This window comes from Eptatretus burgeri, chromosome 2 (assembly GCF_056783735.1).
Source record: "Eptatretus burgeri isolate ZD-2024b chromosome 2, Ebu_testis_v1, whole genome shotgun sequence".
NCBI classification, from domain to species: domain Eukaryota; kingdom Metazoa; phylum Chordata; class Myxini; order Myxiniformes; family Myxinidae; genus Eptatretus; species Eptatretus burgeri.
The window spans coordinates 2,745,598-2,758,176 of NC_140962.1; the positions used below are offsets into that span (position 1 = coordinate 2,745,598).

The following is a 12,579-nucleotide window of genomic DNA, read 5'->3' on the forward strand; positions in this document are numbered from 1 at the left end:
GTGGATGTCCCACAAAAAACAAACCCATGTTGAAGAGAGATTGCTTTTTCATGGGACTTCATGTAGTTCGATGACAGCAATATTCAAGATGAACTTTGACATGCGTTTGCATTGGACAATAGCACCTTATACAGTCAGAGTCTGTTTTATTAAGAATATCACGTATTCTGACTGGTATGTTGTCAACAAGCCCAAATGCTCAAAACAGATGTTCCTGGCATGAGACGTAGTGGGAGAGTTTGTGCAAGGCAATAGGAATTATTGCAGGCCTTCAGAGAAAGCACCAAATATTTTGTACAACTACGTCGATGACGTCAGAAACCCGGAAATTTTTGTAATCTTTGAGAAGGACCAAATGCACCCTGAATACTTGCTGGAGCACGAGTAAGAGTATTTGGTGATACAGGTGTTGCTTGGCTGACAGGCCGTCATCAAGGATGACGCCCCAATTTTACCAATGCAATCCCATACACAGTATTTCGTTATTTGTGCTGTCAAATTCCTTATTTTCTCTTTCCTTATTTATGTTCATGTATATTTAAAATATTATATGCTTATAAATCAAATAACAAAACATGCAAATGACTCAATGCAGATCAAGGCAAATGTAAAACGATGCAATGCATTAATGCATAATAGAAATGCTGACTAACCCAGAAATGGAGTAAAAGAGGGTGTAGCAGATTACAAACTTGGACAGGATAACAGAAGATATAACAATGAATGGGGATATTAAATGAATAGATGGGAGTAAAGTGCAGCAAACAATAGAACCCATTCCAAAAAGTAGAGAATGATGGTTGAAAACAATGAAGATCGAGTTCCAGATGGGATATAGGAAGAGATTGTGGGAAAGGACTGAAATATGAGCGAGTGCAGTCGTTTATCGCTTCCATAGATCCAGTGAAATTGAGGACTATCAAAGCCAGACTAAAAAAAACAAATGGAAAAGGACCAAGAGTTCAGTAAACAGGAAGTCGATGGTGAAGGCCCTGTCACACCTTAACGATTTAGCCAGCATATGCCGACGTATGAAAAATTTGTCTAAAACGCTAGCAGACATCGAATACGTATGGGTAAGTTTTGTACACGTTAAGAGCACACTGGCATACGTCGTAGTACATTGGCATATGTCGTAGTACGCTGGCATACGTCATAGAACGCCGAGCTGTTAGACAAATTTTCCATGCTTTAAATTTTTCGACGCATGCCAGCGTATGACGCACATGTTCTGCATACACTGGCCATAAGTTGTAGGCACGTTACGCGATCGTTGACACACGTCGACACACGTTACTTGTAAGTTACTCATAAGTCGAAACACGTCGAGGTAATGGTTAGCGTCAGTGTTCCAGACTCCCTGGTTATTTATTCTATTTTATTTTTCTTCGGTATGACGGTGTTGTTGACACTTCGATTTCTAGTGCGGTTATAATGTAATATAATTAATAGGCTGCCGCTCAACGATTTAAATCATGACCGCACTAGAAATCGAAGTGTCAACATCACCGTCATACCGAAGAAAACAAACAAACAAACAAAAAAAAAACAGGGAGTCTGGAACACTGACGCTAATCATTACCTCGACGTGTTTCGACTTATGAGTAACTTACAAGTAACGTGTGTTGACGTGTGTCAACGATCGCGTAACGTGCCTACAACTTATGGCCAGCATATGCGGAACGTGTGCGTCATACGCTGGCTTACGTCGAAAAATTTTCAATATGCTGAAAATTTGTCAACGTACTCGGCTTACTACGACGTATGCCAGCGTGCTTCAGCGTGCTATTAACGTATACAAAACTTACTCATAACGTATTCGACGTGTGCCAGCGTATTCGGCAAATTTTTCATACGCCGGCATACGCTGGCTAAAACGTCAAGGTGTGACAGTGGCTTCACACTTCGATGTCTAGTGCGGTTATGATTTGAATCGTCGAGCCGCAGCCTATTAATAGCCTACGCCACATGATCGTTGGCCATACGCTGCCGCGCTGTACATAAGTTAAACTATCGTTGGGCATAGGTTGTGAATGCCGACAACACGCTCAGCATTTGTTGATATAAGTTATCTATATGTTATCGAAACGTTCTGTGTACATTACTAATATGTTATGCATACATCCAACTCGTCATGAATACGTCCAAAACTGGAAAAAAACATCAATAGTTCAGCGTACGCCAGCGTTTTACATACATTTTGATACCTTGCCATACACTGGCTAAAACGTCAAGGTGTGACAGGGCCCTGAGGGAGAAGAAGAAGGCATCAAGCAAGTAGAAAGAGAAAGGCAATAGAAGAATGCCAGTATGAGCCCCAAATGGTTTTAAAGCATTTTTGTCACTGTGATATGAGGAGCTGAGAGTCATGAGCAACTGGCTGCTCATGGCAATTGGGAAGGGTTGGAGGAGATGGACGCTCAAGGTTAGCAGTGGCTCCAGGAAGGGGCAAGACCTGAAAATCAATTGGTTTGGTTTTATTCATCATCGGTCCCACAGGCGGATTTGGTTTTAGGTGGTTAAAATTCAATTCAAAGCAGCCTTGGAGGGACTTGGTTTGGTCAATTGGCTACTGGGTTAAAATCAATTTCGGGGGGGGGGGGCGTTAACATCACTGGCCTTGTTGGGGATTATCCCCCTGGGAAATTGGGAAGCACCAGGCAGCCAGGGAGCTGATGTGGCAAGATTTGGACGTGGGGTCTGACCAATGGTGTTGTGTTATGGGGCATCCCTGGTCCATCAGGGAGCCGCCCGAGTAATAGTCTTGGGCCTGTGGGGATGCCGGACCCTTGAAAGAGTTAAAAACTCTGGGGGACTAGGGTGGGTCCCCCAGGCATTTGTGAGGGTGCGACGAGAGGACCATTATGGAGAGGTGTTGCAGGCAGTGCCTTGGTGGCAGCACAACCGAGGGCTAGTGAGAGCCGAAGGAGGTTAGCGCCTGGGCATGGGGCCTAGCAACCTCACCCTGAGACTCTAGGATAGCCAGCGTGTGGCTACGCACCATGCTGGGCTGGTCGATAGGTACGAGTACCTCCCACCAGACAACCACCCAGAGCCTTTGTGGAAAGTTATAGTGTTCAATTTAAATTATTGGGAACAGTCCGGATAGGCACAAATAACCTTCCACAGGTAGTCTGCCATGATTTAATGGGCTTTCAGTATGGGAAGAGAGTCCTGGGTTTGAATTGGCCATGTGGAATTGAAATAATGGATGCAGCAGGCACTACTGTCATTTAATAAGCTCCACAGTGATAATTGGATTGTTGCAAAATTTATCTTTCCCCATTGCAATGGCTCAACATGCTTTGCTTTGGGGATATGCAGGTTAGTTGAGGAATTAGTCTGGTGATGGGCAAGAGTGGCCATGAAGTCCAGCACATGGACCGAGTGGAAGGGGTTAAAATTATTACATGTAACGGTATGTGAGATAAATAATTCCATCATGGATTGTGATTATTCGTAATCGTGATTAGCGTGTCAGGCCATGGGAGATAGGGACACATCCTTTAGCACAGTGATCTACATTTATTTTAGAAGAGGGCCACTTTTGCCGATAAGACATCAGTGTGAGAGCCGCCACACCACCTGCAGGACTCCAAAATGGCTGCTATAGGCCCTGCCTCCACGTACTCTTATTTTTTTTATTTTTATTTTTTCATTGTCGTTACTGGGCTGCAAACATAATTGTTTGCATACTGCCATCTACTGATGTAGTGATGTTACTTTGATGTTTCACATTGGAACATTCATTTGAAACCATTCGGTCAATTTGATAGCACTTATGGCGGATTATGATGGGGGTGTTTCACATTTGTGTATTATCGGCCGCACGTGAGGGGCCACACTTAAGGCCACCAGGGGTGACTCATGGGCCGTGCAATGAGAAACAGGGCTTTAGCATGTACTGTAGGTGTACATAAATGATGGCAGCTGGGGAGGGATCATTGCATGTAAGATTTGTGGCTGAGGAAGTTGTGTGTGTCCGAAGATGGATGAGGACTGCGGCTCCTTGCCACGCTTCACTTCTGATAGCCCAGCATGTGACTAGGAATTAGAGAAACGGCCGGGAGGAGGATTGGATCGGTCGGTCATGGGGTGGAGGACCCCTAGCAACCATGGAAAGGCCAAGGAATGGCATTTTGGGGTGTACAGCAAAGAAAGCTTTAGTGGTGCTGAGTGCTGGGAGTTCAAAGGAGGGATCCAGATGAATCATTTATTTGAGGACTTTGTTACACACTTTGGGCAGCACACACTGCTACACCACCACCACCACATTTTAGGACTGCCTTGCTGTCAAGTTGAGACTACACCTTGCAGGTAAAAAATAAAGTCATGGCCGAGCAGGAATGGAAATGTGTATTCTAATGGTTGTAATGTTTGTTTGAATGCTCCGCATATGCGACTTTATATATGCGACTCCATGCCTTCCTCTGAGTGACATGTGTAACCCTCCCCCGGCAGTCTATCAGAATTCATAACACCCGTCCATACATGAGCAGCACTGGGCTACATGCAGTGGCTCCAGGGCTGACTGATCCGGTAGGTCATCCCAGTCAGCCTGATGGGTGATGTTAAACAAGGCCAGTTGCTGGATTAGAGTCTTGTTCAACCTTTCCACCATCCTGTCACATTGAGGTCTTCAGGGCATTGTCTGTGTTTTTTGAATTGATGAGACTGCATACTTCTTTTCACAACTGACTCAAAATTTCTTCCCTGGTCTGTGCAGCTCTTCCGGAATCCCATGCCAACATACAAATCCTTCCATGAAGGTCTGTGCCACAACCCCGGCTTCTTGTTTGGGGAGTGCATAGGCCTCCGGCCACTTGGTAAAATAATCCATAAGCACAAGGATGTATTTGTTACTGAGGCAGGTGTTGGGTAGTGGTCTGAAGATGTCTATAGCAACCTGATCAAGGGGAGCCCCCACTTGGTGTAATTGTAGCGGGGCCCTCATCCTCCATATCAGTCCCTTTTTAGCAATACAGGCGTCGCATGCTTGACACCAGTCCTGTATATCACACCCCATATTAACCCAATAGAACCTCCAGTGGACGTGAGATGTTGTCTCTGTCCTGCCCAAATGTCTGCCGGAGTGGGCGCCATGCAGTTGTTGTAAAATTGTGGTTTAAAATTGGTCTGGGCCTATTCTGCTTGATGTTGGCTTAATGGTTCTGGTAGTGGGCTTTGGATCCTTGGGTCCTGAGTTCAAATCCAGCTCAGCTGTTGAATTAATACCAGGTGGGGTTAACTCGGCCTGTCATCCTTCCGTGGTCGGCAAAATGAGTGCCAGCATGCTGGCATACTTTGTCGGAGTGGCGACCCGTCCAGGATTGTGCCCAATAGCCAAGAAGACTGCTTAAGCAGCACCAACGCTCTAAACAGAGTATGGTCCAAATCTCCTCCTCTCCTCCTTCTGGGACTATTACCAGCCAGGAAGTTTTCTCAGAGGGAATGTCCACCCAATTGCGATACATGATGTCTTTCATTTCCAGGGTTTTCCACTGTGAGCCCAGTATGCCTTTGTTCGTGCTCCAAGGGGGATGACCTCCTCTCCACTGGGTCTTATTTTCTCGGACCCACTCGTACATTGGTCCCAGCACGGGATCCTCCCATTGGGCTGTGCTCCATGCCAAAGCGCCAAATTTCTCACCCGCAGTTACTGGCAAAACTGGTTCAGTGGCCAAGTTAATGGCCTGATCACACGGGCTGTACAGACTCGGATGTTATTGGAAGAATCTGTCAACTGGTCCTTGTCTTCATGCCTTGTACAGAATTTAGTTTTCTTCCAGACAAGGGCATCGAGAGAGTGCGTCGGCATTCCCATGAGCCTTCCTGGCTCTATGGGCCACACTAAAATTGTACTGCTGCAATTTATCCAACCATCGTGAAATCTGGCCCTTTGATTCCTTGAACTGTAAGAGCCATTGCAAGGAGGAATGGTCTGTTTTAACCAAAAATTTCCATCCATACAAGTATGGGTGGAAATGGTTCATGGCAGACAGCATTGCCAATAACTCTTTGTGAGTGATGCAATAATTTCGCTCAGGCCTACCCATGGCCTGACAAATACGCAGTCACACTTTCCACGCCCCTATGTTTCTGAGACAAAACTGCCGCCAATTCTTCCTGGCTTGCATCCATGTCCAGAATAAAATTCCCATCATCGGTGGGTTAAGCTAAAACGGGTGTGGATGTCAAACACCTCTTTAATTTGAGGAAGGCATCATTGCACTCCTGTTTCCAATTTTTCTCAAGGGGCCCACACTTGTCTTAACCTTTTCTTTATGCCCTTATAGGCCAATACAGTATACTTTTAAAATGTCTTGTTGTTATGTTTAATATTTTTTGGCCATATCCTTTTCATATTCTCTTTTGACTTGCCAAGCTATTTTCTTTACTAACCTCTGTTTACTCCGATACTGATATGAGTCAGACTTTAGTCCTGTTATTTTGTACTTCATGAATGCCTTCTGCTTATCCTGAATTACAATGCTTACCTCCCTGCTTGTGCATCCTGGTCTCTTTCTGCCTCTACCTTTACACGATATAGCTTCTCTCTACCCCATATATTTGCTCCTTGAAGGTTGCCCATTTCTCCGATGCAGACTGCCCACTTGTTAGCTTTTGAGAGAAATTTAACAAGTGGGTAGTCTGCATCAGAGAATTTCGTGTTCATAAAGGAAGTTAAGAAGAATACATGTGTGTTTCCTGTTTTTTAAGTTAGCGCAAAATTAAAACAAAGCAGTTTTTTTTTGCTTTTCCCCCTCCTTTTACAATACCCCTCAAAGGACACCCTTTAATATGGTCATGGACCTCTCAGATTCCATGGATAATATCATGATCAATGGGTCTTGTCCATGCACCAACATTTTTCAACCCTGGTTGTGAAAACATTGGTATGGACAATACCCACTGATCATTATGTTGTGTAATACAGTATTACCTTAAAAATGAAAATTAACTCGTCGAATCAAGTTTCTAATTAATATTTCAACTGAAATATTAAACAGAGAATTATATAGGCAAGATTATATGTTTGCCATGTATTTACGATGTGTCAACGTCAGAAAATTCTAACAAAAAAGCATTTATTATTTAAAAGATAACATATCTGCATACATCAGAAGTTCAAGCTGACGTGCCTGTATCTGCATTTCAAGATATTATAGTGATTAGTAATGAAAGAAACTCACGCTCTGATTTCCAACTTCCTATTTTGGTGTTTATGTGGGATTTCTTTGTGCAACTAATATCGTAGGAGCTCCACTCACCTTCATCATAATAAAACAGCTTCATTGACAAAGCTATGCTTTGGGGCAATGTTCCTAAGTGCTGCATGAGCACAAACAGCTTGCGGATAAGCACAATGGTTGATCGCTTGGTCTCCACTAAGGTAACCTCCAACTTTTTGTCACTGCTGCAACATTAAAATATATCAACAAAGTCAAAAGCAACTCATGAAGAAAATATGATGGCAGTCTTTTGGCAATGATTGCATCACAAAACAAGGCTTGCTTGTTATATATTTTCCAACATTAAAAAAGACAAAAATTTAATTCACACAAACTGTGAAGCGGGATTTTCAAAGTATTATTTTAATAATATTTTAAATAATTTTCTCAAGTTTTATTTTAATTCTAATTATAACAATGCTTTGTTTTTTAATAATCAAAGTATTCTTTTTAATTTTCCAACCTAATGTCACCTGCTAATGTCCATGGTGTGCCCATTCTCAGTGTAAAAGTACTTGAAAGAGTATGATTCAACAATGGTCTGTAGTATAGCAAGAATAATGATTCAGTTTGAATGGCATCAATGAATAATTCAATTTTCACGTAAATTATTTTCATTCAAAAAGCATCAAATATTGATAACATTAATGTAGGGCTATTTCTTGAATCAATTATCAGATTCTTTATTTCCACAATATCTAAAATTTAAGCAAAACCTTAACATATTTCAAAGGCAATAAGAACCGACATTGTTAATAAATCAAAATAGGGCATGTGATTCAAACCTTGAGTGCTTACACGATGAGAAAAAGCATTCAAGATTTTACATCAACCAAGACTCAGACAGCCTTTTCATATTTACTGATGGTGCATTGAAAAGTTGGTTGTATTTGAAGAATTAAATTTGTTAATTTTCAACATACTTCAAGCAGCCCTCGGTGGTGTAATGGTTCGGGTGTCTGCTCTGAGTCTGGAGGTTGGCGGTTTGAACCCGAACTAAGTCAAACCAAAAGACTTTTAAAATGGTACCTGATGCTTCCTTTCTTGATGCTCAGCATTTAAAAAGGATAGAACATGGACAAACAATTATAAGTTGGCAATAATAACACATGCTTTGATGGGCCTTTTGGCCTCCTCCTGTGTTGAAGTTCCTTGTAAGGGAACTCATTATCCCAAGGAGGCATGGATACAATGTGGCATGGCATCAACAAGGGTCTGGAACTGTTCTGCAGGAATGTGACACCATTCTTCCACAAGGAAGTCCTCCAATTCATGTCGGTTTGATGGAGGTTGAAACCACTGTCTTAGGCACCTCTCCAAACAGTCCCACAAATGCTCTATGGAATTGAGGTCTGATGATTGGGAGGACCTTGGAAGATGGGTAACTTCATTCTCATGCTCCTCAAACCACCTGAGGGCAACACGTGCCTTGTGGACTGGAGCACTGTCATCCTGAAAGACACCCCTCCCAGCACGGAAGAAATGCTGCATCATGGGATGTAGATGTCGCTAAGGATGCTAATGTAGCACGCTGTATCAACCCTGCCTTCTAATGGAATAAGTGGACCCAGGCCATGTATTCTGTCCTTACTGTGTGTGTCCTCACTGCACAGCGAGACAGAGAGCTAAACACTGTCCTAAAATGAATGCCCGAGACTGTATGCACGTCTAACTCGAACGTTTGATGGAACAAGTGTGGAACTGTAAAGACAAGGTGGACATATGCAGAACTTAATACAGAGCAGAATGCACACCGAATCAATTAAATATATCCACCTGGCATTCTAAAGCACACATCACACGGCAATGTGTACTGCATATATTTTGCAGCCACAGAGAAAACATTAAAGAGCAGGTTTTGGGTCGCTGATGACTTTGCGTGATTCGAAGGTTGTAAGTACATTAATAAACGTGGGGTATTTATTTTCTCACATTTGAAACTCAAAATATGCTAAAATTAACTTTTAAGTCAAAACTTTTCTCGGTGATCGAAAAACAGACCGGAAGTTACCGAAGATGCTATGATGTCACGTTCTCCGAAAACTTCATGAACATTCGGAAACAGCGTGTAAACAATGGCGAGATGCGAATCGGAGAGTGATTTCAACGGCAATGACAATTGAGTGTTTTCATTCCGATATTGCCGAGGACGAGTCGGAGGATGATGGGAATTTATACTATGGAGTTTCTGGCCCTGAGCGATATAAATATGAGCCACTTGCAAGTGCCAGAAAACGGCCTATTTCGTGTACAAGTGGCAGGACTGACTGCCCGGCAGTTCACACTGACAGACTCCACCAGACAGATTGGTTTGTAGATTTTCATTTTCTTGTTCGATGCATAAAATAATGTAAAGTTTGATTCGTCTGTGACTTGATATAATAAATTTTTTTAACCCTCTAGTAGCCTGGTGTTGGTTCAGTGGTTATGGTGGTGGCTTGGGATCCTCGGGTCCTGATTTCAAGCCCCGTTGGCCACTGAATTAATACACCAGGGAGTTGACTCAGCCTGTCATCCTTCTGAGGTCGGTGAAATGAGTACCAGTTCCAGTGTGTGTACTGGTAGAGGGGCACTGCATCAGTGACACAGTCGCGCTTCAAGAAATGATAGCTACCCCGGCAGCTAAGCTGCCATACGACCACCACCAACCCTCTAGTCACTCAAGAGTCAGAAACAGAATGAATCAATAATGGACTCAAATATAATGGACCCTTGGTGTTGAAGTCTTTCTGACAGCTGAGCTTGACCCCAGCGAAAGTGATGATGGCGTGGCCGATGGGGAAGAGATTCTCAGCCGCATTCCCCATTACGGGTTACAACGTACAGACTTCCGGATCGTGATGACTTACTCTGTGTCACCTCTCAAGGATTGGGGCATTGTGTTTATCTATAAATGCTTATAAGAAATCGAGAAATTATTAGAATAGTGTGAGAAGATGAAGCAGGAGCCAGCTGAGGAGGAGAAGGCTGAATGGTGGGCACAGCTACACGCTTGTTTTGAAACAGAGCTCACTCATTGCCTTGCCTTCGTAATCCTTGGCTGTGAAATGGTCACCACAAATGACAAGTCTATCCAAAGGGTCCTCTTTACCCGTTTTCTTTGGGGGAAAATTCGCCCATTTTGTTTGTACAAATCTTATCCACTGCCGCGAATGTTTGATTCCTTCGGGAATCGGTGGGAGCGATTACCCGTTTTCCAGCTATTTTTGCAAAACATGACGACACATGTACGAGGCATGATGTACAAATATCCAAATAACTTTGTTCTACAATAATTCAAAATAAAAAAGGATAATATAGACAGTTGCAAGCTCAAAATAAGCGAAAGAACGGCCCGCTGAACTGGACACTTCTTCAATGAGCGAATGAGCGCCGCTTTCTTTTGGAGAATGTAACGTCACCATCCATATATGGGCACACGGCTGTTTTTTTTTTCAATGGCCTCGAGAAATAACAACTTCGGAGTTAAATTTCATTAATTTTCCCAATAGTTGGGCAACCACAATAGTTTGCATCCAACTATTTAATGCACATATAATCATATTGATAAATTTTCAGAACATGTTTGGTGACCTGCAACCTGCTCTTTAACTCGAATTACTGAAATAACATCTCCAACACAACATGCAACAATAATCGTGTATCTGTAATAATCATGAAGCATATTAAACTTTTAGTTACAGACATAGCCTTCCAAGGCACAAATTAAGAGCTGCAGATGGCACAAAGCAAACGATGCTGCTCTTGCTTGATTACAAAATGGATGATTTGCACTCTGACCTCCAGGTCATATGACCTTTAAGAACCAATCAAAGGGCTCGACAAAGCACACTTACAAGGCAGTAATTGAAACCCTCCACCGGGCGGCAGCACGTAAGCAATCAACAATGGTAGCGAATGCATACCACATGCCAAGAAAATGGTCCACAACATTATGGAACCACCAGAACCCTTTACTGTTGAAACCAGGCATTCGTTGCTGTAGACCTCCCTGGGCCACATGTGCACACGTCCATTCATTGAGAACATGGTGAAGGATGACTCATCAGACTTGCGGCTTTTATACAAGTTCTACTGATACACTCCTAACTGTGATTGGTGAGAATGCCAAGTCAAGCCACATCAGTTATTGCCGCACCTTATGGAAAAACACAATCGTTTTGGAATCAGTTTGAATATAGATCAAAGTAAAATAAGGGATTGAACCCTGTCTCCATCAAGGCATTGCTGAAATTTTGTAGCATTGTATTGTGTAAAATTTTGTTCACATCCTTCAGTCTTCATTTATGACCACAATTACTCCCATGTTATTGTTGGGTTGGCCATGGGAAGCATGGCACAATCTTTCACAAACCAACTGGCCAAGCCTGTCATTCAACTATGTTTCAGGCAGGAATTTGTAATTTGGCCATGGTGCCAGCAATAGCTCGCCTACTCTTCACAAAGGACACCGTGGGATGTTTATCATCCACCAACTATTGCCGGCAGAAAGGACGTCCAGTTAACATTCATCCAAGGGGCGGCAAACTCATTGATAATTAATCATCCTGCCTGTGAAACACCAGGAGATGACAGTTTAAAGCTGGGCCAAGATTCAAATCCAGGCTAGGCAGCTTTGAGGTGAGTGTGTGTACCTCTAGGCCATCCTGCCAGCCCGTACACATACTCTAGAGTCCAGTGGTCTCTCATATTAAAGGTCCACATCAACTTTGAACCACTCATACAGTATATATACACAACACAGAAGGCTGCTTGGATGCCCCTTTCCCAACAGGTGCAGTTTCTCAGCCTTGTCAACCCACTTGGCCCACCCCTCGCACTTAATAAACTATGATATCTACAGTGAACTGAGCTCATAGATAAAGACCATGACTGTCCCATTAAATTTATTGTATTCACTGTCACATTAATATTTTTAGTGAATGACATCAATCTATTGAATTGTAATAAATATGCCAAACTAAGTAACTTACACAAAAAGCATCGTATAATATGTATCATTGTGGAGCATTTATAATACTTTACATCGAAGGATGGTGATAAAGAAGGTAAAACTTACATTTGGATCATCAGGGTTGGTATAAGCCTATTTTGAAAAAAACATCATGATTAAAAGAAAAAAGTGAAATGGATTGAAAATTTTAACTTTACAAGTTACTGTAGGACACTGATCAGAAATGAAAAGATTGTATACTTACAAGTAGAACCATCATCCTCAGCTGGAAAAGAAAGTTGTCAAAAATAAAATGGACCAAACTATTTACAATTGCATTATTCATCAATATGAATGTATGATTATTTATTGATGTCAAAAGAGTGTGCATGAGGTGAATGACATATATTGCAG

General features: G+C 42.5%; 1 protein-coding gene across 9 annotated transcripts in view; it reads right to left on the minus strand.

The window, feature by feature from the left end:
• The window catches only part of HORMAD1 (HORMA domain containing 1), a 95,310-nt gene that overhangs the window by 31,528 nt on the left and 51,203 nt on the right, over positions 1-12,579 (minus strand). For 6 of the 9 annotated variants that reach the window (XM_085860745.1, XM_085860734.1, XM_085860712.1 and 3 more), the window contains 4 exons: positions 12,431-12,451; positions 12,292-12,318; positions 7,706-7,773; positions 7,272-7,417 (listed from right to left, as the gene is read on the minus strand). In XM_085860745.1, coding sequence (XP_085716871.1) covers positions 7,272-7,417; positions 7,706-7,773; positions 12,292-12,318; positions 12,431-12,451 — 262 coding nt within the window. The remainder of the gene's footprint in view (positions 1-7,271; positions 7,418-7,705; positions 7,774-12,291; positions 12,319-12,430; positions 12,452-12,579) is intronic. The other 3 variants (XM_085860711.1, XM_085860714.1, XM_085860713.1) reach the window with 3 other exon arrangements.